Genomic DNA, 27,642 nt, shown 5'->3' with positions numbered 1-27,642 from the left:
TTCTTATATACTTTATTATATCATTTGATTTTTATGACCTTTTGTTTTTGGTCCTATAACTGAATACTTTTAATGAGTTTTATGCATATATCACTCATTAAAACCTTTCATAATAGCAGCTAATGTGTGTTATGGAGTTTCTTTTAAAAAATTTTTTTTTATTGGAGTTAGTTGATTTACAATGTTGTATTAGTTTCAGGTATACAGCAAAGTGAATCCATTATGCATATACACATATCCATTCTTTTTTCCCATATAGGTTATTACAGAGCATTGAGTAGACTTTCCTGTGCTATACAGTAGGTCCTTGTTAGTTACTTATTTTATATATAGTAATGTGTATGTGTTAATCCCACCTTCCCATTTGATCTCTCCCCACCATAGTTTCCCCTTTGGTTGGTTCTCTTGACAGTCTTGAAGAAAGGTGATTTGTCTATTTTATAGATTGAGAAACTAAGAGACATTAGATAACTTACGTAAGTCACACATCTAGAAAGTAGAGCCAGGAGTGAAAACTAGGTCTTTCTAGTCCCACATCCCATATTTTTTTCACCACAGCATATTCCCTTTTAAATGTGAGTTGTTTGTCATAAAGGGGGCCGATAGAGAGTTTGTTGATTGAGTTTGTGTAGGACTGGGTTTGGATCAGCACAAAGTCACCACCAGGCTGATCAGATATTCTTTGTTGATTGCCGCCATTCTTGCTTACATTCATTCATCATCACTCAGCAAATATTTTTTCAAGACCTACTGTGTGCCAGGTGGCTTTCTTGGTGCTAGATTCAATAGTAAACAAATCAAATACATCTTTTAATGGAACTTATGTTTCTAAAAGGGAAGACATCACATAAATAGGTATACAGATCATGTATAGAGTGTCAGCTGGTGATAATGCTACATTGACCAATAAGTAAGGTAAGGGAATAGAGAATGATTTAGGAATGAAGGGAGCTCTGATTTTCTGCTGAGGCGACATTTGGGCAGAGACAGTGAAGTAAGGGAGCAACTTACACAGAAATCTGGTTGAAGGGCATTGCAGGGAGAGAGAACAGCAGTTGAAAAGGCCCGGAAGTGGGAGCATGTTTAGTGTTTGAGGAAGAGCAGAGACACCTACATGGCTGAAACAGGACAAGCAAGGTAGAAAGTGGAAGAGGATGAAGGTGGCCAGAACCCAGGTCATGTTAAGACCTTGGCGAGGACCGGCTGAATAGCTTAGGAAGCCGTTGGTGGCTTTTGAGCAGAGCTGGCTGACATTGTAGAAGATGCATTATGGCTTCCGTGTGGAAAATACATTGTAGAGGATCAAGGGCAGAAGCAGTGAGACCAGTTAGGAGATTATTAGAATAGCTCAGGCAGGACATGATGGTGGCTTGGACTAGGGTAAATACAGAGGATGTAGTTGCATATATTTTGAAGACAGAGAAGAGCAAAGGTGACCTCAAGGTTTTTGGCCAGAAGAGCTGGAGGAATGAAACTGCCTTTTACTAAGAGAGTAGAGTAGACAGGTGTGTGGTGAGAAGGGTAAGAGAATGGTAAAAATGAAGAATTCGATTTGGACATGTTATGCTTATGATACTTGTTAGGTATTCAGTTGGAAGTGTTGTATAGGCAAATATATGAATCTGATATTTGGGGAGAGATCTGGGCTGGAAATATAACTTTAGGAGTGGTCAGCATAGTGATAGTATTATAAGCTGTCAAATGCTCTTCACTCGTTGCATGAGATCTTAAATTTATATTCTAGGAAAGGAGTTTGGGTCTAAATTTGTTTTCCTTTTTCAAAATGTGCTGATTTAAACAAATAGAATTTTAACTTCTCATTTTTTTTTTTCTCCAGTTAACAGAAGATGAAATAGCTACAATATTACAATCAACACTTAAGGGACTGGAATACCTTCATTTTATGAGAAAAATACATCGAGATATCAAGGCAGGAAATATTTTGCTAAATACAGAAGGACATGCAAAACTTGCAGATTTTGGGGTAGCAGGTCAACTTACAGTAAGTAACAATGTTATTTGGTGTTTTTTTTTTTTTTTGGTCTTTTTGCTATTTCTTGGGTCACTCTCGTGGTATATGGAGGTTCCCAGGCTAGGGGTCGAATCGGAGCTGTAGCTGCCAGCCTACGCCAGAGCCACAGCAACGCAGGATCCGAGCCGCGTCTGCGACCTACACCACAGCTCATGGCAACGCCGGATCCTTAACCCACTGAGCGAGGCTAGGGATCGAACCCGCAACCTCATGGTTCCTAGTCGGATTCGTTAACCACTGCGCCACGACGGGAACTCCACAATGTTACTTGTGTTGGTAACTTTCAGCTCTGTCTTGAGAAGCAATTCCTTTTACTTATCTATTAAAATGTAATATTTGATTTAATTGTATTAGTACAAAAAAATATTAAAGAATATACTAAAGCGCTGGTAGATAATTTTAGATCTTTTTCTAGAGTTCAGGGCCCCTAGTTTAACTTTGTTTACCTTTGATAAGAATAAAAACTAAGGCAAGAAATGATAGAGCAGAAGTTTAAATTCTGTTGGGCTACCTCATCACATTTATAAAAGGAAGAAAAATAAATCTAAATGGCTTTCGTTGAATAAGACATAATGTCATCTCATTCAGCCTTCAGGTAGCGGTCACTTCACTGAAATCACTCTCCACATTTGGTTCCAAAGTACAGCCTCCTGATTTTCCTCCTACCTCAGTAGTACATGGCAGTGAAAAAAACATGTTTTCAAAACAGGAAGCCTAAAATTATCTGATTTTGTAAAACACAGAAGTATGTGTGAAATATGTGTAGAAAAATACAGTTCTGGACAGATACATACTAAAATTTGCAACAACATTATACATCGGTTTTCTTGGGTCGTGGGAAAAAATATATCATTTGTTTGTTTAGAGCTGGTATTATATACAGTTTTCATTTTTAAGAATTTTAAATCTTCCTAGAACATGTTAGGGAGTTCCATAGGTATTGCAACAGCATGGAAATCGCTTTGATGTTAAACCAAAAAACTCGGTAACTCATTCCATATTGTGATTTGCGGGCCCTTAAAAAGATTCTTTTGTTAACACATAAGTAAACTATAATATTGTTATAAATTATTATGTTATATTAATATTAATATACTATTATAATAATATAGTATAATAATTATATTAATATTATTATAACACACTATTACTATATTATAATAGTATATTAATAATATTATTAATATTATTATAACATATTATAATAGTATATTAATATTATTATTAATATTATATTAATATTATCTCAATTACAGTCTTACCGAGGAAACCAAATTGGCTTCATACTTCTTCTTTTTTTTTTTTTTATATGGCATATGGAAGTTCCCAGACTAGAGGTCAAATTGGAGCTACAGCTGCCGGCCTATACCACAGCCACAGCAACTTGGGATCCGTGCTGTGTCTGCGACCTATGCCACAGCTCATGGCAACACCAGATCTGTAACCCACTGAGCGAGGCCAAGGATCGAACCTGCACCTCATGCATACTAGTTGGGTTTGCTGTTACCACTGAGTCACAATGGGAACTCCACTAATGTATATAATATTATATAAAACATGTATATTATAAAAAGAAATTATATATGGACAAATGAATGTACACACATATATATTTTTTTCTTTTTCATTTCTTGATTTCACATGTAGTACATGCTCACACAATCCATCCAAGTGTTACAGAAATATACAGGATAGAAAGTAAAAGTCCTTAGTGATTCTGTCTTCTAGATAGAACTGTTGTTAATAGTTTGATGTATATTCCTTGGAGATTTTTTCGCTATCCATATAACAGCAATATTTATTATTATTGGTTATTTTTTTAAAATTATTGTTCTGATCATTACTTTTCTTCTACAAAGACAAGGCTATGTTATATGTAATTTTGAATCTAATATTTTTGCTTCACAGTGTGTCTCATACATTTTTCCCACGTCAGAAAAATGTATCTAGGAGTTCCTGCTGCGGTGCAGTGGGCTAAGCATCCAACTGCACTGGCTCAGGGCACTGCAAAAGCATGGGTTTAATCCCTGGCCCAGTGCAGTGGGTTAAAGGAATCCGGCGTTGCTGCACCTCTGGTGTAGTTTGCAGCTGTGAATCAGATTCAGTTCTGGCCCAGAAATGTCCATATGCTGCTGAGGCAGCTATAAAATTAAAAAAGAAATGTATCTAGCTCTTTTGTTTTGTTTTGTTTTTTTCTGGGGTCACACCCATGGCATATGGAGGTTCCCAGGCTAAGGGTCCAATCGGAGCTGTAGCTGCTGGCCTACACCACAGCTCGCGGCAACGCCGGATCCCCAACCCACTGAGCAAGGTCAGGGATCGAACCCGCAACCTCATGGTTCCCAGTCAGATTTGTTAACCACTGAGCCACGCCGGGAACTCCTAGCTCCTTTTTTTTTAATGTGGTGTTTCATTGTGTGGATATTTATTGTACTTAACTTGTTGCCTTTAGTTGGTAATTCGTGTTGTTTCCTTTTTCTTTTCTCCTTTCTATTACAAATATTTCTGAAATACTTATGCATATATCTTGGGGTACTTATACATAGGACACATTTCTAGAAACAGATTTTTTTTTATGGATGTACCTGTGACATAAGGAAGTGTCTGGGCCAGGGATTGAATCCAAGCCACAGCTATGGCAATGCCGGATCCTTAACCCACTGAGCTGGGCCAGGGATCGAACCCGTGCCTCTGCAGCATCCCGAGCCACTGCAGTCAGATTCTTACTCCATTGCGCCACAGCAGGAACTCTCAGAAATTGATTTTGGTCAAAGGATATGGACGTTTAAATTTTATAAATGTTGCCAAATTGCCTATTATCAGTACTAGTTATTAATCTAATTTTTGTCAATTTCATTTTAGTGGTTTTATTAATTGATTGTTGTTTTTATGTTTAAATAATTGAGACTCTTTTACATGTCTATGTCATTTGAATTTCTTTTGTGGCTGCTTGATCGATCATGCTTCTTTAATATGGTTTTTGTGTGTATTTCAAGTCCAAGACATGTCTTCTTGTTGGTTTGGACAGGACTCTCTTTCCCAGTAGTTTTAATGCTTGGTGTTGATCTTTCTCCTTTCTATTTTAGGATACCATGGCCAAGAGAAATACAGTGATAGGGACACCATTTTGGATGGCTCCAGAAGTGATTCAGGAAATAGGGTACAACTGTGTGGCAGACATCTGGTCACTGGGAATAACTGCCATAGAAATGGCTGAAGGAAAGCCGCCGTATGCCGATATCCATCCAATGAGGGTAAGAAAATGGACAGAATATCAGCGGGGTGGTTAGTTACCAGTGATCATTAGAAGGTTGGTTCAGCGACTTACTTGGTTAGGTACCAAACAATAAATGAATTAATTTTTTTTTTTTTTTGCCCTTGTCTTTTTTGTTGTTGTTGTTGTTGCTACTTCTTGGGCCGCTCCTGCGGCATATGGAGGTTCCCAGGCTAGGGGTTGAATTGGAGCTGTAGCCACCGGCCTACGCCAGAGCCACAGCAACGCGGGATCCGAGCCGCGTCTGCAACCTACACCACAGCTCACGGCAACGCCGGATTGTTAACCCACTGAGCAAGGGCAGGGACCGAACCCACAACCTCATGGTTCCTAGTCGGATTCGTTAACCACTGCGCCACGACGGGAACTCCTAAATGAATTAATTTTAAATAGTTGATAAGTGTCAGTCTAGACTCCAGTTGTACACTTCCACTAGTTGTAGTCGCTTATGAATTCAAGTGTAATCCACTCCTCTCCATTCCAAAGATTGTGTACTCGTAGCCCTCTGGCAGGACATGGGCCAAGAAATGCTTGGTTTGACTTGTGCATTGTGTGTGTTTTTAATAGTTCAGGTTCTCGCGTTTTAACATAACAGCATTAACTGGAGCTGAGGAGCAGTCCTGACCTTCATGTAGGGGCGTGGGCTTAGCACTTTCCCAGTCTCCACGATTCCCTATTCACCAAGTACCAGTTATTGCTTATTGCAGTGTTTTCTGTTTTTCTTATAATAGTATTAAGAGGAAAGCAGACTGTTTTCTTGAACTCATGTCACTAACACCCAGCCTGATTCATTTGTTGTCTTTTTCCTGTCTCGTCCTTACATGAGTGAGTTCTGGAGGCTCTGTGCTTTCCAGGTTCCATCCGCTTGTGGAGTATGAAGGGCCCATAGAGTCATTCTCCATTGAAACTCCTTCCGTATTGATAGCTAAGCAGTTTCCAAGCTTCAGCCACCACAGAACCCCCCCTCGTCACAGCACTGTTGCAAGAGCTCGACCCAGCCTTCAAGGGCTCCATAGTCCTCTCCAGACTGCCTATCCCAGCTCCTCCTCTCCTCTGATTAAGTAGTCCTTCTGTCAAAAGACCTAACAGTTTTTTTTTTTTTGTCTTTTTGCCATTTCTTGGGCCGCTCCCACGGCATATGGAGGTTCCCAGGCTAGGGGTCGAATCGGAGCTATAGCCACTGGCCTATGCCAGAGCCACAGCAAGGCAGGATCCGAGCCGCGTCTGCAACCTACACCACAGCTCACGGCAACGCCGGATCCTTAACCCACTGAGCAAGGGCAGGGACCGAACCCGCAACCTCATGGTTCCTAGTCGGATTCGTTAACCACTGCGCCACGACAGGAACTCCGTAACAGTTTTTTTTTTAAAGTATTTGTGTGAAAATAATATATATACAAAATAAAGTATTCATGTGCTCAAAGATAAGCTCCGTCTTTGTAGGGGGCAGAAATGGAGAAGGATGGGAAGATTTACTGGTTATATTTTTAGATTGAATGAATATAATGTAAGCTGCTTATTGCAGAGTTTTATTTTTTCTAGAAACTGTACTTCTTTTATTGGAAACACGATAAATAATATAGGCATACCTCGTTTTATTGCACTTTGCTTTATTGCTTTTAACAATTGAAGGTTTGTGGCAACCCTGCATCAAGAAGTCTGTTGGTGCCATTTTTCCAACAGCATTTGCTCACTTCACGTCTCTGGGCAACATTTTGGTAATTCTCGCAATATTTCAAACTTTTCCATTGCTGTTGTATTTGTTATGGTATCAGTGATCTTTGACGTTACTATTTCAAAAAAAGATCATAACTCACTGAAGGCTCAGATGATGGTTAGCATTTTTAGCAATACATTATTTTTTTAATGCAGGTGTATATATTGTTTCTTTAGACATAATACTATTGCACACTTAATAGACTACAGTATAGGGGAAACATAACTGTTATATGCACTGGGAAACTGAAAAAATCATGTGACTTGCTTTATTGCAGCAGTCTGGAACTGAACCTACAGTATTTCCTATAGTTTTATTTTTTTTGGAAATAGTAGAATTTAATTGCCATGTAGTAGACCAATTTTTTTTCAAGTATGTAGAATTAATGTGGCTTGGAGGCTGATGACTCTCTTGTGATTTGGGGGACTTCTAGCTTTATGACCTCCTTTCAGTCACTTTTTTTTTCTCTGCTTTTTAGGGCCGCACTCACGGCTTCTGGAGGTTCCCAGGCTAGGGGTTAAATCGGAGCTGTAGCTCCTGGCCTATGTCACAGCCACAGCAATGCGGGATCCCGAGCCGTGTCTGTGACCTAGACCACAGCTCACGGCAACCTCGGATCCTTAACCCACTGAGGGAGGCCGGGGATCGAACCTGCAACCTCATGGTTCCTAGCTGGATTCGTTTCCTGCTGTGCCACAACGGGAACTCTGCAGTCACTTATTATATCCAGGGGTGGGGGTAACTTTTAGGGAAGAGGGAAACTTGACAGCTACAGGGCTGGGGTTCTCTTCAAGATGTTGATGTTTGGTCTTGCCTTTTCACTTTGAGTGGCAGTGTACTTTGGTCAGCAAAACCCCCAAAAAGCTTTCTGGGTATCGTGAGGTTTATGGGACGAGAGTACAGATGAAAGAGGGAGAGAGAGAGAGGGAAAGCAGAGAGAGGAAGAGGGGGAAGGAGAGCTCTATCAGCTTCTCTAATTGTCATAACTTCCTTCTTTGAGATACTCAGCCTTTCATTGCAATTTGGGGGGGCTTATAGTGGGGAAGAGAAAAACCATTTCATCAAACTTCCAATGTATTTCTAGTCATATTTTTATTGGAGCATCACTTTCACTTTTCCAAATCTTTTTTTTTTTTTCTTTAGGCAATCTTCATGATTCCTACCAACCCACCTCCCACATTCCGAAAGCCAGAACTGTGGTCAGATAGCTTCATGGATTTTGTGAAGCAGTGTCTTGTAAAGAGCCCTGAGCAGAGAGCCACGGCCACTCAACTCCTCCAGGTAGGAATCAGCCTGGGGTGCAGCGGTTTCACTCACAGGCTGACAAAAAGATGCTGTTAACCCACCTATATGGAGATGGTAAGAGGTGTAAGATATTCCCTGCCTCTAGGCAGGTTTAAATGTGAATGCTTAGAAAAGATATAGAAAAGAATGGGAGATCATTGAACAAGACAATAATGCAAGAAAATACAGTGCTCTGTGGGAATTAGAAAGCAGGAATTGACATTTATTGAGCACCTACTGTGTGCTACTTTGCATGTTATGCCATTGATTAATTTTTAATTAATTCATTAATTTTTGGCCATGGCTGCAGTGGCTTGACATAGGATCTCAGTTCCCAGACCAGGGATGGAGCTACTGAAAGATGAAAGCACTCAGAGATGAAAGCACTGAATCCTAATCACTAGACCACCAGGGAACTCCCACATTATGCCATTTAATCATCACACACACGCTGTGAGAGATAGGTATTATTTATTTTTATAGGTGAGAAAATGGAGGTTTGGAGAGGTTAATCATTTAGAGCCACTCAGCTGGTAGACAGCAGAGCCAGGATGGGACCTAAGTAGTCTTTCTTTTTTTTTTTTTGTCTTTTTGCTATTTCTTGGGCCGCTCCCGCGGCATATGGAGGTTCCCAGGCTAGGGGTCGAATCGGAGCTGTAGCCACCGGCCTACGCCAGAGCCACAGCAATGCAGGATCCGAGCTGCGTCTGCAACCTACACCACAGCTCAAGGCAACGCTGGGTCCTTAACCCACTGAGCAAGTGCAGGGACCGAACCCGCAACCTCATGGTTCCTAATCGGATTCATTAACCACTGCGCCACGACGGGAACTCCCAGTAGTCTCTTTGATTCCAAAGCAGGAGTGATTCAGTGTACCCAATTCTGACAAAGAACTGGGATTAATGGTAGGTGCTGCTGTAACTCAGGGTGGGAAGAGGCCACTTTGGACTGGAAATACGAGGAATGCTTTCCCGGAGGAGGTACCCTCTGTGCTTGGGCTTTGAAGAATGGGTGGGGTTTGGCGGGCAGCATCCTTCGTGGTTAGGAGCTTGGATTCTGGAGCCCAGTTGCCCAAGTTGGAGTCCTGGCTCTCTACGTACTGGCTTTATGACGTTGAGTGAGGAACCTCACCTCTCTGCCTATACAGTAGAGGTAAAGTACCTGTCCCATATGTTAGGATTAAGTGATATCATATGTGTAACTTCGAATAGTTCTTCACACATATCGGAGATACAGTATATTACGGATTTGATGAATATCTGCTGTTGTGTCAGGCCACGCCCAATAACGGTTTTCAGTCACATCAGACCCAGTGCCCCCTTTTTATAACCAATACATTTTATTTAAACACTCCTTACCTTTCCGGCATGAAACTCATAGATGATAAAATCTACTTATACCCGTAATTTAAAAAGAATCAGTGTAATGCCTGTGATATGATGGAGAAATATAAGGATAATAATTTATCATAGCATAGATTTCTTATCATTTGTGTCACAAAAGGCAGTAGCACAAACGTAAGATGGTATTAATATTAAAAACTTTAAGCCATTAATATTAAAAACTTTAAGCCATTTCTATAAATGAAATATGTGTCAATATAGAAATGCTCCAGCTTTTCAACTTATAGACATAATAAAGTAATTAGACACCTGTACCTAGCATCACAAATGAGTTTAGATTGAAGAGCAGAGAGAAGAACAGAAAGCATTTCCTTCAAGAAACCCAGGAAAATGAGTGGAGGGACACTAACATAAATGTAATGTCAAGTAATAGCAGAGCAGACTCATTTATATATAAGGTAGAGAAATGATCTTAAAGACGTTCTCAGTAGAGAGAACAAGGAAATTTGATATTCTTGCAAATGAGCTGCGTCTTATTTCTGAGAGTAGTGATGAATTCTTTTCCTACCTGGCTGGGGTGCTGATGCAGTTTTATGGAAAAGATATCTCCTGTATTTCTATCCCACCACATGGTGAGGCTATTGTACATATCTAGAGTACTTGCAAAGACCTTGGAAATCATATCCTCTGGTGGGTGGTGATTGCAAAGAGGAACACTGGGGACAAATGTCAGAATAAGTGTGGAAAACAGCAGGCAACCCCCCCCCCAAAAAAATTTCCAGACATAACTTTCATAGCATAGATTTCTTATCATTTGTGTCACAAAAGGCAGTAATACAAACGTAAGATGGTATTAATATTAAAAACTTTAAGCCATTTCTATAAATGTAAGTCAGCAGTATTCCCAAGCATCTTTGCAGATTGAATAATATTGGGCCTACATCTGTTACATATTTGTGACCAGTTTTAGTATTTCTGTAGGAACCGCACTTTGGCACTAAAATCCTTTTTACCTGAATCTGTAGTTGGAAATTCTATAGTACATTGACTAGAAAGAATAAACAGGATGAGTAAACTATTCGGTGATTTCTAAACACTGTCTCTATTCCATTGAAGCCCCCCCTCCAAAATCACCCAAAAAATTTTCAGTATTATTTATCAAAGTGTATATGTTCTCTGAGACATTTGAAATATGTGTAGAATGTGTTACAGTTCAATGCTGTATGAGATTGTTCCACACTTCACAGGATCGCTTGTGTCCCTGCCCCCTGTCCCACTTCCATGTAGTTTGTGTTCTCCAAACAAGCTCCCAGCATGTTTACAGAACTTCCTCTAGGGGGCGATAGTAGCCTGCTGAGAATCCCTAGAGTTTGCACAGAGAAATGGAGGAAACATTCTAGCCAAGCCAAAAAAGATGGGTAAAGCCTGAATGCATCTGCTCAGTTATAAAGCGAGTATGAGTTAGCTGTTGTCCAAACCATAAAGAGAAACAGATTCACTGGCCGATTGAACAGAAGTCATTAAGTACCTGCTGTGTGCCAGGCAGTGTTTGGCACTCTACCAAAATAAACCATCTTCCACTTTCTTATTGAAGCACCCATTTGTCAAGAGTGCCAAAGGAGTGTCCATACTGCGGGACTTAATTAACGAAGCCATGGACGTGAAGCTGAAACGCCAGGAAGCCCAGCAGCGGGAGGTGGACCAGGACGATGAAGAAAACTCAGTGAGTGGCAGGCAGTGTGGTGGGCTTCGGGCGTTCATGCTTGTTATTTCATGACTACCAGCCAGGCGAGATGAGTTGGGGATGTAGGATCCACCTGGAGCTGGAGACTCTTGTCGAGTGACTCTGTCCAGTCCGGGACCAGGGCTTGCTGGAGGCTTGCTGGATCTGTGCTTGTTCTTCTCACAGCGCTTCCTGAGGCACTTCCACATTTTATTCTTTTGCCTCCATATATTTTCTTCAGTTTAACTTTTTATTCAGGAGAGAGAATGATCAGGGCTGAGTCTGAGTTTTCCTTACCCATTTGGAGAATCTGGGAGCCATACTGAATAGGTAGATTTTTACACTTAGAGACTCCCCCACGCCCTTGAGACCCCAAGGGTATGCACTCAGCTCCTTGGGTCAATGTTACAACATGTTATTAAGAAGGAGAGGGATGGGGAGAGGGAGAGGGCCCTTTAGGGTTGGATGTGCAGCTCTCATGTGGATAAATTATGATCTTCTTTGGTTAAGAGTACTCTCAATGGAGTCTAACTCGTGAAAATTGTGAATCCATGTATTGTACACTTGTAACCCATAGAGTGTCGTACATCAACCATACTTCAGTGTGAAAAAAAAAAGAGTGCTCTCGGTTCTACGTGGTGGGTTTAGAATCTAAGTGTCACATCAGAAATATTTGCACCAAGATGAATAAGAGTAATTCAGAAACCTTGTAAGACTTTGATCAAATTAGCCCTCATCTGAGATTTCATCCTCTTCCAGGAGGAGGATGAAATGGATTCTGGCACAATGGTCCGAGCCGCCGGGGACGAGATGGGCACCGTCCGCGTGGCCAGCACCATGAGTGACGGAGCCAATACCATGATCGAGCACGACGACACGTTGCCGTCCCAGCTGGGCACCATGGTGATCAATGCGGAGGAGGAGGAAGAGGAAGGCACTATGAAAAGTAAGGCTCTGACTAACTAGACCAACTTGGCAGGCAGGCCGCCCACGATCCAGGGAAAGCAGGTTCTGTGGTCCACACGGACTCAGTCCTGAAGCTCCTTTCTGTTGCCACAACTAAAGGAGTGAGAGAGCATTGGAGGGTTGGGGCGCAGCGGAGGGTCTGGGAGGGAGGAAGCTGGCACGTGGAGTCAGAGGTCAGAGGTCGGCAAGCCTCAGCGACAGGAAGGGATCGACTTTCCGACCTGGATGACCACTCTCTTAGCATTTTTTTCTTTCTTTTCCGTGATCTGTGGAGGCGAGCATGTAGGTTTTGATGCGTAATTCAAAGTGTTAGGAAATTCTGAATGACTTACCAAACATACTCTTTTCAGTCTGTTTTCGTGAAACTGTTTGTCTGACCCAGGTTGAGCAATTCTCAGTCAGTCTCTTAAGGGTGAATGTGACAACTGAAGAGTCCCTTCCAGGCTCTTCTAATTTAAACCCATCTCTGCTGCTGTTCTTCCTCTTCCGATCCTTTTTATTTGTCCTGTGACCGATGCCTGACGCCTGTGCTCAGTTCCTCGTGGGGGGCCGTCCTCTCCTCTCCCGTCGGTTTCCTTTCCCTTTACTCTGTGCGTGACAGACCGAGTCACAGAGGAAAGGAACTGGGAGTACCCAGTGGTCATACTAATTGAATTGAGTTCTCAGTGTACTGTTTAGCCTGAATTTTGCACAGGTGTAAAATATTAAGTCTCTCTGATCGTTCCATCATCTTTTTTTTTTTTCCTTTTCTTTTTTGAAAGTTAAAGCTTCCTCTTCTAAACCAAGGGCTTGATTGGCAAACAACGGTCCACAGGCCAAACCTGGCCTGCCACCTGGTTTTAGCAGTGACGTGTTATTGGAACACAGCCATGCCCATTCATTTGCGTACTGTCTATACTGCTTTTGTGCTGCAGAGGCAGAGTGAAGCCGTTGTGACTGAGACCATGTGGCCCCCAAAGCCTGAAATGTCTGTTCTCTGGTCCTTTTCCGACAGAAACGTTCTCTAACTACGGCTTTAGACCCTCTGCTCTGTGATTGGTTAATTCATTCAGTGAATTTCTCTTCAGTGTCCACTGTATCCACAGGTACTCTGCTGGATGCTGCAGCAGCCCTCGCCCTGAAGGAGGTCATTGTCTAGTGTGGGAGACAGACCACTAATTATACCTTGGTGTCTGAAACTGAGCTTTAAAACAGAGGTAATCAGAGGGTGTTGGCCAAGCAGAGTGGAAGAATATTTAACTCAGGCTGGGGATTACTGACAAATTCCTGGAGGAAGAGGGCAGGAAGGTTGGCTGTGAGTGGGGTGGGCGGAGATGTTCCAGCAGAGGTTGCCGTGTCCTCAAAGTCCCAGAGGCAAGTCCAGGGGAACGGTGGCTGGGTTGTTGCCGTGGAACAGACCATTCTAGGGCTGGGGTTCTCAGGCAGCCCCCTCTAATTTTCGCCTTCCAGGTCTGCGTGGTTTTAACCAACCTTTTGTTTTTGAAGGAAAGAGCTTTTCTTGTTTTCTTTTTTCTGATTCGGGGCCAAGGCTCAGCCTTTGTTTGGCTTTGGGTCAGAATTACACAAATGGTGAAAGAGTAGTAATACTGCTGATGGGTGTGTGAGTTGGTCTAACTTTTGTGGAATGTAGTACATATCAAGTATTTACAAAGTCCAAAGCTTTAACCAGCAAAGTCCACTTACGTATAAATTATTTATTATACCCGATAGGCATTGTAACTGTGAACAATAACTAATAATGATTAGGTATTTAATGTCTGCCAGGCACGATGCTTAATCCTTTATCAGCATTTCATAGATTTTAATCCTTATGACCATGCTGGGTAGTTTTCCATAGCCACCCCCTCGTTTACTGCTGCAGAAACTGAATCGCAGAGAGATTAAGTAACTTGCTGTGGTTACACAGTGAGCAGTAGAAGAGCCAGGACCTGAAGCCAGATACATTGGACTTCAGAGCTCACGCTTGTAACCATTCTATTGTCCCGATCCTCAGTGGAGCCCCTTCACGAAGCTGTTGAGGGACAGGACTGAGGCTCATGTTACAGGGCGTCTGTTGGCAAGCCTCAACCTGCAGTGGTGGTTTGAATAACCAGCCTCTCTGCACGTTTCCCTGGGATTTCTAGATGCAAAGCACATCGTTTTCAGATTTTCAAAGGGGACCTCCCTCTGATGGTAGGCTAATGACTTTGTTCCTTCCGAAGGAGTAGGTCCTGGTTGGGAGTATCTGAAGCCACCGCAAAGAATCAGACTGCAGTTGCGGGGGATGGGGTTCGAGTAGGGTGAGATTTGATCGCTTTATAAGACACCTCAAGAACCACACCTGTAAGAACCACAGAGGTAAACCATGGCCCACGCTGCTTTGAAAACCCAAGTCTTTGGATAAAAATATCAGTTTGGGGATCTTGGGAGGCTTCTTCTATTTGACTACATCAGTGGTTTTTTTTTTTTTTTTTTGGTAAATGTCCCAGAAGAACTGTGCCCCCACAATCCAAAGGATACATTCCTGAGGCGACCTGAAGTGTCAGTGTCAGGGTCATTATACTTTCTCTGGGCCAGCAGAGGGAGCTCTGTAATAGATTACGAATTGAATTTGTATTCCCATTTGTGTCCAGAAATTCACTTTCTGTGGAAGGCTTTATTCTAGATCAGGACCGTTATTTATTTATTTTAACATCTATTTTAAGTATCCACAGCAACGCTAGGGCCATGTCCTTATTTTATTTAGGTAGGAGATTGGATACCTCATACTTGGCAAAGTTCAAACAAGACTGAAGTCAGTCTCAAAATAGTTGAACCTTTTCCCCTCTCTGCCCAGATTTCTCCGTAGACCTTAACCAGAACTGATGTTTTCTTTCTGCAGCATGATACTTTGCAGAGAGTTTTGAAACTGTCATCTGCTAAAATGGCCCTAACAAAGAAATCGAATACATTAAAGAAATAAAAGTTAAAATTCTTGTTCAGCACTGACTCAGGGAAAGTTATTTTATGTATCAAGATAAACATTAACAATGATGGGTTATAGCTTTTGTTGTGTAGCCTCCTTAGTTTTCATCTAATTAATTTCCATGTTGACTACACAAGTCTGATGCTTTTTTTGGGGAGTAGCCTTTGCCCCTCTTCCTTTTCTTTTTTGTTACTGGTTTGCAGTGTTCCTTATATTTGGGATACAAATTTTTTTCTTTTTTAAAAAATGTTTTAATTTTTATTAATTTTTTTTATTAAAGTATAGTTGATTTACAGTGTTTCCTCAATTTCTGTTGTACAGCAAAGTGATCCAATCACACAGTTTCCTGTGCCATACAACAGAACCCCATTGCCCATCTAGTCCAAGTGTTACTGTTCGCATCCGTCATCTCCAAACTCTCCGTCCATCTGACTCCTCCTCCCCTCCTCACTGGCAACCACAAGTCTGTTCTCCAGGTCCATGTCTGTTTCTTTTTGGTGGATAGGATCATCTGTGCCATATTTTAGATTCCACATATAAGTGATTTCATGTGCTATTTGTCTTTCTCTTCCTTCACTTAGTATGAGAATCTCTAGTTCCATCTGTGTTGCTGCAGATGCCATTATTTTGTTCTTTTATATGGCTGAGTAGCATTCCATTATATATATATGTACCACATCTTCTTAATCCATTCATCTGTCGATGGACATTTAGGCTGTTTCCATGTCTTGGCTGTTGTGAATAGTGCTACAGTGAACATGGGGGGGGGGCATGTGTCTTTTTGAGTGAATGTTTTGTCTGGATATATGCCCAGGAATGGGATTGCTGGATCATATGGTAGTTCTATATTTAGTTTCTGAGATACCTCCATACTGTCTTCCATAGTGCTCGTACAGTTTACATTCCCATCAACAGTGAAGGAGGGTTACCTTTTCTCCACACCCTCTCCAGCATTTGTTATTTGTTGACTCGTTAATGACGGCCATTCTGACAAGTACCTCATTGTAGTTTTGATTTGCATTTCCCTAATAATTAGTGATATTGAGCATTTCTTCATGTGCCCGTTGGCCATCCGTGTGTCTTCTTTGGAGAAATGTCTATGCAGGTCTTTTGTTCATTTTTTTGTTGTTGAGTCATATGAGTTGTTTATATATTTTGGAGATTAGGCCTGTGTCTGTTGCACCATTTACAAAGATTTTCTCCAACATTCTGTGGGTTGTCTTTTCGTTTTTTTAATGGTTTCCTTTGCTATGCAAAAGCTTTTGGGTTTAATTAGGTCCCATTGGCTTGTTATTTTTATTGACCTTATTCTAGAAGGTAGATCAAACAAGATGTTGCTGTGATTTATGTAGAAGAGTGTTCTGCCTATGTTTTCCTCAAGGAATAGTATCTGGCCTTATATTTAGGTCTTTAATCCATTTCGAGTTGCTGGATACTAATTTTTTGTCAGTTATGTGCATTGTAAATATTTTCTCCCAGCTCGTGACTTGTGCTTTTAACTTTGCAGGGTCTTTTTTTGGACAGCATCTTCTGTTTTTATGAAGTCACATCTGTCTGAATTTTCTTATATCGTATGCTTTTTCATGTCTTCTTTAAGAAAATATTAATAGGAGTTCCTGCTGTGCTGCAGTGGGTTAAGAATCTGACTGCAGCAGCTTGGGTTGCTGCAGAGCCCCGGGTTTAATCCCCGGCCTGGCACAGTGGGTTAAAGGATCTGGCATTGCTGCAGCCATGGCATAGGTCATAGCCATGGCTCAGGTCTGGTCCCTGGCCTGGAAACTTCCATGTGCCATGGGTGTAGCCATAGAAAAGAGAAATTCTTAATAATATTGTGATAATTTTGTCCTAGACTTATGGTCATCTTTTCATAATGTATGCAAATGTCAAGTCACGTGATATACCTGGAACTAACATAATATTGCATGTCAACAATATTTTGATTAAAAAAAAAAGAAATTCTTTGCTATCCATGTGTCTTCAAAAGAGTCTCCTATTTTTTTTTTTTCTGAAGTTTATAAAGTTTTACTGTTCACACTTAGGCCTTTAATATTTCAGGAACTTTTATCTTTTTTTTGCAATATGAGCTATAGTCATCTAATTTTATTTTTTCCATCTCAAAGACTTGCTTTTTCCTCAGATCTTTGGTCCTATTACTGTCTCAGGCTTTCCTTGACCATCTATCAAAACTAAATTCCCAGAGTTCCAACTGTGGCTCAGCGGTAACAAACCTGACTAGTATCCATGAGGATGTGGGTTTGATCCCTGGCCTCCATCAGTGGGTTAAGGATCTGGCGTTGCCGTGAGCTGTGGTGTAGGTTGTAGACATGACCTGGATCTGGCGTTGCTGTGGCTGTGGTGTAGGCCGGCAGTTGTAGCTCCGATTCGACCCCTGGCCTGGGAACCTCCATATGCCATGGGTACAGCCCTCAAAAAAAAAAGACAAAAAAATTCCCCTTCCTCTTCTTATTTTTCTGTCAGCATAGATTACTCTTGAAATTTATATCATTATTTTTCCATGTAAATTTTAGCATCACGTTTCAAATTTTATAAAATGCCACTGGGATTTTGGCTGAATTGCATTGAATACATGGATTCATCTTAATGATGTTAATTCTTTCCATTCATGAAGATGGTTTATCTTTCCATCTGTTTGGCCTATTTCTTCTATTCTTAGTTGATTTTATAATTTTATCCATGAAGATGTTTTGGATCTTTTTTTGTTAAATTATTTTAAAAAAATTTTTAAATTATAGTTGATTTATATTGTTCTGTCAGTTTCTGCTGTACAGCAAAGTGACCCAGTCATACATCTTTACACACTCATTATCTTTCATCATGTTTAAATTACTTTTTATGGATTGTTTTATTTGTTCTAATAGGCTTTTGGAGGATTTTTTTTAAATGTAGTCTTAATTGTGAATTATAATCTTAGTTTTTCCTTTTGATCTTTACACTTACATATTTTTCTGTCTTACTAAGACCTCCCGTAATAGAGGTGGTAGGGGGCATTCTTGTCTTATTCTTTATCTTAAAGAAAATTCTTCTAATGATTTACCATCCTGATTTTGTAGCAGGATTTGGTGTAGATACCCATTATCAGGCTAAAGAAGCTCTTTGTCTATTTCTAGTTTAAGAGATTTTTTTTTTAAATCAAAATTGGTGTTAAATTTTATTGTTTGTTTTTTGAGTTGAACCCTTAGCTGTTTAAATTTATTGCTTACTGTTGTATTCAGCTAACATTGTAATTTTTCCTCTAAGTTATATTTTTGCTGCATTTCCGTAAGTGTCACATGGGGCATATTGTAAATATTTTTTCCCAGCTGTGGTGCGTTGTGTTTTTTTACGTATTTCTTTTTTAACCGATGAATTATTCAGAAGTGCTTTTTTAGAAACCAAATTGTAGGGAGTTCCTGTTGTGGCACAGTGGAAACGAAAACGAGGATGGTGGGCTCGATCCCTGGCCTCACCCAGTGGCTCAAGGATCCCACATTGCTGTGAGCTGTGGTGTAGGTTGCAGTCACAGCTCGGATATCTGGTGTTACTGTGACTGTGGTATAGGCCGGCAGCTGTTGCTCGGATTCGACCCCTAGCCTGGCAACTTCCATATGCTATGGGTGGGGCCTGAACAAGCAAAAACCCAAATTGTATGAATTTTTTTTTTTTTTAAATTTATGGCTACACCCAAGGCATATGGAAATTCCCAAGTCAAGGATCAAATCCAAGCCTCAGCTATGACCTACACCATAGCTGCAGCAATGCTGGATACTTAACACGCTGTGCCACAGTGGAAACTCGTGTATAAATTTTAAAAACTGCTTTTTTTTTTTTTTTTGCTTTTGGGGGGTCGCACCCACCACATATGAAAGTTCCCAGGCTAGGGGTTGAATCGGAGCTGCAGCTGCCAGCCTACACCACAGCTACAGCAACTCAGGATCCAAGCCGTGTCTGTGACCTACACCACAAGCTCAGGGCAACGCTAGATCCTTAACCCACTGAGCAAGGGCAGGGATCGAACCTGCAACCTCATGGTTCCTAGTAGATTTGTTTCTGCTGCACCACGATGGGAACTCCAAAAAACTGCTTATTTTTAATGTTTAATTTCAGAGAATTTTGGCTAAAGAATACAGTCTGTGTGATAGCAGGGTTTTTTTTAATACATTCTCGAGATGCTTGTGGCCTAACATGTCAAAAATTTTTGTAAAATTTTGTATGCCTTAGAAAGAATGTATGTTTTCTAATTGTTTGGTGTAGGAATTTGTTTATATCCAGTAAATTTAGCTTGCTAATTGTCTTCAAATATCACTATTTCCCCACTCATTTTTTATATGTGGTCTTTTGGTTTCTGAGGGAGAAGTTGTTACTCTGTGGTTGTGAATTTGTTTATTTTTGTTAATTTTGAGATACATATTTTGGTGGCTGCATTGTCTGATGCATATAGATTTAGAATAGTTGACTTTTCCTGGGAATTATTACTTTTATATTTGACTTTTACATCTTCCCTGAGCTCTGGGTCCATTAGGTATGAGACTCCTGCCATACAGGAAGTTCAAGTTGAGAGAAAAGTCCAGCATCCTGTCTAAAGTCAAACTAGGTCTCAAACCTTTGACTTCTCGTCCTCATTGCTGCTGTGGTGTACAGGGCTTCTTGTTAAATATTGTGAAACCTGCCTTTCTTGTCTTTGGACGCTTGTGTCTAGGATCTTCAAACCTAAGGATTTTGTGATGGTGGTGTTTTGGGTTATTAAGACTCCCAAGCGTCATAATAAACAGACAAGGTTTAATAGCTAGCTAGCTAGATTGATTGAAAGAAGGTAAAGCAAATGTAAAATGTTAGCATTCGAGGAATCTGGGTGAAGGGTCTCTGGATTGTCTTTGTAAATTGGAAGACTTTGTACACTGAAATTATATCAACATAAATCATTACATGATTTTTAACTTATGATTTTCATTTTCTAGAAATAAGCCTCAAGAAGTTAATTTGGGATAGCTCATACATTGAAAGAATTTCACTTAAAAGTTTCCTAATAAAATGGTATCCTGAGGTTGTCAGTTTTCACAGATTTAGCTATGACATCTATCATTAATACATTTTTTTAATGGTTGCACCTGCAGCATATGGAAGTTCCCAGCCCAGGGGTTAAATCTGAGCGGCGGCTGCAACCTATGTTGCAACTGCAACAACACCAGATCCCTTAACCTACTGCACAGGACTGGGCATAAACCCACACCTCTGCAGTGACTGAAGCCATGCAGATTCTTTTTTTTTTTTTTTTTTTTTTCTTTGTAGGGCCATACCTGTGGCGTATGGAAGTTCCCAGGCTAGGGGTCAAATTGGAGCTGCAACTGCTGGCCTACGCCACAGCTACAGCAACTTGGGATCTGAACTGCATCTGTGACCTACACCACAGCTCACAGCAATGCTGGATCCTCAACCCACTGAGCAGGGCCAGGGATCACACCCACATCCTTATGGATACTAGTCAGGTTCATTACCACTGAACCACAACAGGAACTCCCATGCAAATTCTTAACCCACTACACTATAGTAGGAACTCCATCTGTTATTAATATTGATAGAAATAAGTGCTTTAGAAAATCAAGCAGATCACACAAGTTTAGAAAAATGTTAATTTTTTAAATTAGCAGTCCTTTTATTGAAAGAAAATTATATTGTGTCCATTTTTTATTGGGGTAAAGTTATTTTATTACAATGTATTGGTTTCAAGTATGCATCAAAGTGACTCAGTTATATTACTAATATATGTCATTTAGACATATATTCTCTGAATATATGCTGGGCACTGAATATCAGTATTAGTACTATGAAAATGAAATTTTGTATATATTGCCTTCTGTGTATTTTATATTAACTTGTATGCAGGTTTTTTTGTGCATTTTAATATGCAGAAAGGTGGTTTCACCATTTCATTCTCAAGCAAGTATCTTTTTTTAAGGCAGAGAATTTCTCCCGTTTTACTGGATTGTTATCAAATAGGATATTTAGGAGCTAAAATGAGAACTTATAGTCCTATAGTAAAAATATAGAATGAGTCCAAGCTTTCAAAATATATTGACTATTTTGTCAGGTAAACTTTATTACCATACTTTAATAATCTTATAAAGTATACTCAAAAACAACAAAAACTTTTTTCCAGAGTCAGCAATAACAGAAACATCTTAGAGCAACTGAGATAGCCTAATTTGCACAAATATATAGCTTAGCAGTTAAATATTTTTGTCTCAGATGAGGCTGTGACAGGCCAAAGGATGGCTGCTAAAGATAACATGGACCTCATCTATGAAAGATTTGACACGCAGTGGCTCTCCCTTCCAAGACTCGTTGGCTATGATGTGGTTTTCTAGTCCTTACCCCATTCCCGAGATACATAGTGGCTTCTCATCTCCTAATAATGAGGCCATGGGGAGGCAGAACTTGGACCACTGAATTGAAAGATTATTTCTACTGACTCAAGCCTTTCAAGGTAGAGCTAAAGGGAGTGAATGGATGATTTCTATTTCAAACTTAAATTTTTAATCGTATTGTAGTTAATCTCTTTGAAATAGAATTTTAAAACATCGTGGCATAATTAAGTTAGGGCAACTCAGAACTATGTTTTGGGTAAACTGCTGTGGCAGTACTATGTGGTAAAACTTTTTATGTATTTGTAGTTTCCCAGAAAGTCCTAGGTCTCATGAAGGCCCCTACTATTGCTCTGAGTCTCTTCACGTTAAAACCAAAGTCCAGGATCTTGTTGAAATGATTTTATTTCAACACCATCCATCAGATGCTAATTTTGGAGCCACAGAAGCTGGAAATTCTTGACTCAGAGCCTGTTTTCTTTCCACCTGCAGTTGTTTGAAGGGGATTGTTATAACATTGGCTCCCTTGTGTGTTCTCTATCTCATGCTCTCTGACTCAGATTATAACATTTGCGAGGATGGTTAATAGAACATAAACTCCTACAGGTATTTTAACGCTTCTTTTACTGCAGGAACCTTACTGTCTAATTTCAGATCCCCTCAGGATGTTTAAAACTATCATCAAAGAATGTTAAGTGTCCGTGTATCTTGGCTGCAGCATCAGCATCATATGCGAGTTTCAGATAGCATTAGTGTGCTTATTCATACCGAAGCTGAAACTTAAAACATGTAGTTTTGTTAGAAACATGTCTCTCAATAAGGGTAGGAGAATGAAAAAGAAGTAGTGGAAAGAACATTAATTTTTGGAGCCTTCGGTTTGAAACTTGACCCAGAATCTTATAAACTTTGTCAGTTTGGCCAAGTTACTTCCTTTTTGTGAGCCTCAGTTTCCTAGCCTGAAAAAGTAGGGCATAAGAGTTCCTAATAGGTATGTAAAATGCTAAGCATATAAATGCTTAAACATTGTAAGTAGTACAATAAGTATATGAGTTTTTTAACATACGATAGTGGTTTTCTTCATTGGACCTAAAAATTCCTTCAGAGCTACTTTTCTGCATCCTAATTCATTTTCTCTTGCTAGTCTTTTTTTTTTTTAATTTTACCTTTTTTTGGTCTTTTTTAAGTTTTACTTTTGCTTGCCATTAATGGTGTTTTGTAAGTGCCTCTTTTATATCTGAGCATCAGCATGAAGATGGTTGATCTAAAGGAAGGTCACTTGTCAGTTTCAGTAATGTTTTTAAAAATGTGCTGGGGTGGGGGTGGCTTCGAATTCCTTGACAATGAGCTAACAGATGTCTTGAGAATCCGTTAAGTAACTCAATACAAGATGATAGGTTTTAAGGAAGGTTAGGCTTTGGATCCACGTGAGGCTTCCTTTATGAAGTTTCAAACTGTTATCTCAATACTGTGGAATGTATTGCCCACTGGATCTATTTTTTTTTTTCCCCATCCCTGAAAGACTATCACTGTAGTTCATTGCGCATTTATCAGAAGCTCCCTCCAGGGTGGGATTTGCAATAGAAGAGCAGAGCTCTTGGTCCTTAGACTTTGCTTACAGTTGCACAAATAATTCAAGGTCGTCCTGCCAGAGTGGAGACAAAATCCTAATTGTTTGTGCAGTTTTTCTAATTATATCCAGATGTTGGGCTCACTTTTATCTTTGGAAACCGTTAACATTCTTGATTCTTTTGCGATGAGCCAAAAAGCACAGACACGTGGTGCCTGAAAATGCGTTCAAAACACCCAGCCAGACCACGTATTATGATATGAAAGTACCGGATCTCAGTGTGACGTGGCTCAAGGCCTATATTTTGGGGACGATAAGGTGGTATTCCATTGTAGTGAAATTGGTAAAAGGCCAAGAATAGCCATGGGGGGATAATCTATTTTCCAAAAGAGAGCAGCAGCATGGTAGTAATCAACAAAGGCAAGAGTCCAAAAGATACACTTTGGCCCTTATGCCTAAGAGGCAGAGAAATCAGTTTTGATCAGGTAGGGGAATATTTTTCTTTGGTGTTCTAAGCTGTTCTGACCTACCTACCCTTGTTCAGCAAGAAAATGGAGATGCATTTTGATCAGTTTACATGGGTCTATAAAGAAAAAGTAAATGATTCTTTGGAGTGCTTATGCTCTAAAAAATATCAGCTTGGAACCAGTGTTTGTTGAAAGTAAATGTTTAGTACCCACCAAAAAGTACTTATTAGGAAGTCGCTATGTGTCATTGCTGTGTAGTGTCCAAAAACCAAATGAGATGTTTGCTGCTGACCAAGAATTCATAAGTTAAAGGGGGAAGACGACATTTGTCATTATCATTATCTAATATGTATGGAGTGCCTACTGTACTATTTATTACTGTTCTTTCTAATTCCCTATATGTCCGGAGCATTAACCAGGTGCTCCAGATAGTGGTATTTGATGTTGACATAACTCAGTTGAAGAGGTAGGACCTCTGCATATGCAGGTAGTAATATAATATTAAGCCAAATGCTGGGTAAGTGGTTCAGAAAAGTGACAAAGGGTTTGTGAGAACTTTGATATACAAAAAGGCTGTGGGAGGATATTTCAGGCAGGTGCAGAGTCGGAAAGGAAGGGACATCTATTGAACATTCAGTTTGGCTAGAGTGGAGTGGGTGCCGACCAGATATTAGAGGACCTTGAATGCCATAGTAAGAAGTTTGAACTTAATGTTGTTGGCAGTAGGGTAGTATAAAGACACCTTGATCAGCAAAGTGATAAAACAAAGTCGTTTTTTAGGAGAGTCAGTTGGGCGATACGAATATTGAAAAGACTAGAGATACACAGAAAAGAAATGCATGGACTTGGAGAACAGACTTGTGGTTGCCAAGTGGGATGGGGAAGGAGTGGGATGGACTGGGAGTCTGGGATTAATAGATGCAAACTCTTACATTTGGAATGGATAAGCAATGAGATCCTGCACCAGGAACTATATCTAGTTACTTGTAATGGAACATGATGGAGGATAATATGAGAAAAAAAAGAATGTATATATCTATGTGCGGCTGGGTCACCTTGCTGTAGAGTAGAAAATTGACAGAACGCTGTATAAACCAACTATAATGGGAGTTCCCGTCGTGGCTCAGTGGTTAACGAATCCGACTAGGAACCATGAGGTTGCGGGTTCGATCCCTGCCCTTGCTCAGTGGATTGACGATCCGGCGTTGCCATGAGCTGTGGTGTAGGTCGCAGACGCAGCTCGGATCCTGCTTTGCTGTGGCTCTGGCATAGGCTGGCAGCTACAGCTCCGATTCGACCCCTAGCCTGGGAACCTCCATATGCCACAGGAGTGGCCCAAGAAATGGAAAAAAGACAAGAAAAAAAAAACTATAATGGAAAAAAATTAAAAATCATTAAAAAGAAAAAGACTGGAAATAGTGAGACCAGTTAGGAAATTGTTGCAATAACCAAGATATGGGTCATTCTCACCTGTGAACATTTTGTATCTTTTCAGATATCCTGCCTCTATTGCTCTAGCTAGTAACCCCTTTAAATTTAGATTTAGGTCTCTTTGAATAGATATATGGTAGCACACTAGGCTTATAGAACCAGAGCATCATTGCCAGAAGTCAAGTCAGTTTATGTAGAAGCAATTACCAAAAATGGTTACTGGAAGAGTTATTTGAGTTGGACTTTAGAGAACCTTATGTTAGGCTAAGGGTAATCTTAAAACTTAGAAGTCCAGTGAACCTTATGTTGGGCTCCAGGGAATCTTATAATTTATGATTCCAGCAATTCTTAGTGGTTTTGGAGAACATTCAAAGAATATTTTTGGCCACATACAGAAACTTGGATAAATCGTAAGTTAACTGAGTCAATACATGTAAAGCACTTGGGTGCTCAGTCACAAGAACAAAACCAAAAAGCACACACACGTAATAAATGTTACATTAAGAGTTCCTGTCATGGTGCAGCGGAAACAAATCCGACTAGTATCCATGAGGACTCGGTTTTGATCCCTGGCCTCGCTCAGTGGGTTAAGGACCTGGTGTTGCTATGAGCTCTGGTGCAGGTCGCAGACCTGGCTCAGATCTGGTGTTGCTGTAGCTGTGGTGTCAGCCGGCAGCTGTAGCTCCTATTCAACCCCCAGCCTGGGAACTTCCATATGCTGCAGATGCGGCCCTAAAAAGCAAAAAAAAAAAAAAAAAAAAAAAAGTTAGATTAAAAACCAAAACAAACAATCCTATGATAAGGCATATTATTCCAAGCCAGAAGAAAACATTTGAGAGATTACTTGAGTTTTGTTCTTGTAAATATTCATGCATGAAACTGAGAAGAAAATACAAGCTCTCCCCAGTTCTCTAGTTTAAACAGAAAGTTATTGTAGACATTAAAGAAAGAATAGATTGACCATTGTGGTTTACTTAGTGACAGCCTTGAAAGCGAGCATTTAGAATGGAAGGGCAGAAAGTTTAATGTCTAGGAGATGGTCTTTCCAAAGGAAAAGATGGGCCTCGATCTTTGGTCAGGCTCCTTCCCAGTGATGACTGCCTTGGCATTGTGTTATAGTTCTTGTGAATCCAGAAATAAAAGTAGGTAGTAGAGAAAAGAGGTCTTTCTGTTTTTTTTTTTTTAATTGAGTTATTGATACATAGTTCACTCATTTAAAGCCTTTGATTCAGTGGTTTTTAGTGTATTTATGGAATTGCACAACTGTCACCATAATCTAATTTTTAAAAATTTATTATTTCTTACTTGAGATAGAATTCACATATAAAATCCACCATTTTAAAGTTACAGTTCCGGAGTTCCCGTAGTGGCTCAGCAGAAATGAATCCAACTAGGAACCATGAGGATGCGGGTTCGATCCCTGACCTTGCTTAGTGGGTTAAGGGTCCGGTGTTGCCGTGAGCTGTGGTGTAGGTCACAGATGATGCTCGGATCCCGCATTGCTATGGCTCTGGTGTAGGCCGGCAGCTGCAGCTCTGATTTGACCCCCTATCCTGGGAACTTCCATATGCTGCGGGTGCGGCCCTAAAAAGAAAAAAATGAAATAAAATAAAGTTACAGTTCTGTCATTTAAAAAAAAAATGTTAGCAAGGTTGCACAACCATAACCACTGTTGGATTCCAGACATTTTCATCATCCCCAAAGAAACCACAATCCTGTTGACAGTCAGTTCTCATTACCTTTTCTCCCTATCCCGAGGCAACCATTGATCTGCTTTCTGTCTCTATGGTTTGCCTATTCTGAATATTTTATATAAATTGAATCGTACAAAATATAGCCTTTGTTTCTGGCTTCTTTCACTTAGCTTAATGTTTTCAGTGTTCGTCAGTGTTGTAACATCTATCAGTACTGCATCCTTTTGATGTCTGAGTAATATTCCATTGTACAGCTATACCATACAGTTGCTTACAATCTAATTTTAGAACATTTTTGATCCCTCTCAAAAGAAACTCTGTATCCATTAGTAGTCACTCACCATCCTATCCACTCCCCCTGAGCCCTAGGCAGTCGCTAATCTACTTTCTGTCTCTATAGATCTGCCTATCCTAGACATTTCGTATAATTAGAGTCATAGAATGTGTGGTCTTTTGCGACGGGCTCCTTCCATTGAGCATAGTGTTTTTGATGTTCATCTACGTTGTACCAGGTATCGGTATTTCTTTCCTTTTTACTGCTGAATCGTATATTCCACTGTATGCATATACCACATTTTATTTTTGCATTCATCAGTTGATGCATTTTGGATTCTTGGCTCCTCCTGCTTTTACATAGCATTTTTCAAATAAAAATAAATGTAAGATACAGTTGCTTATGAATTCACCACCTCATGGGCTTAGACCGATTGTCCATTTAGCTGGCCAAATGCTGCTTTCAAAGAAAAATGGGCCAGTCACAGTGTAAGAATTCATGCACTCCTTCCATCAGATAAAAGAATCAGAGCAAGACATGGCTGTTTTCAAAGTTTGACTTTTCTGC

General features: G+C 40.2%; 1 protein-coding gene across 6 annotated transcripts in view; it reads left to right on the top strand.

Annotated features, from left to right (window-relative positions):
* The window catches only part of STK4 (serine/threonine kinase 4), an 88,668-nt gene that overhangs the window by 16,779 nt on the left and 44,247 nt on the right, over positions 1-27,642 (top strand). For all 6 annotated transcript variants that reach the window (XM_047771020.1, XM_047771024.1, XM_047771023.1 and 3 more), the window contains exons 5-9: positions 1,838-2,002; positions 5,119-5,286; positions 8,167-8,304; positions 11,245-11,373; positions 12,133-12,319. In XM_047771020.1, the coding sequence (XP_047626976.1) occupies positions 1,838-2,002; positions 5,119-5,286; positions 8,167-8,304; positions 11,245-11,373; positions 12,133-12,319 (787 nt within the window). The remainder of the gene's footprint in view (positions 1-1,837; positions 2,003-5,118; positions 5,287-8,166; positions 8,305-11,244; positions 11,374-12,132; positions 12,320-27,642) is intronic.

Source organism: Phacochoerus africanus, chromosome 3 (assembly GCF_016906955.1).
Source record: "Phacochoerus africanus isolate WHEZ1 chromosome 3, ROS_Pafr_v1, whole genome shotgun sequence".
NCBI lineage: Eukaryota > Metazoa > Chordata > Mammalia > Artiodactyla > Suidae > Phacochoerus > Phacochoerus africanus.
Note: the sequence above shows the minus strand (reverse complement) of the source record. Positions and strands in the feature narration are given on the sequence as shown.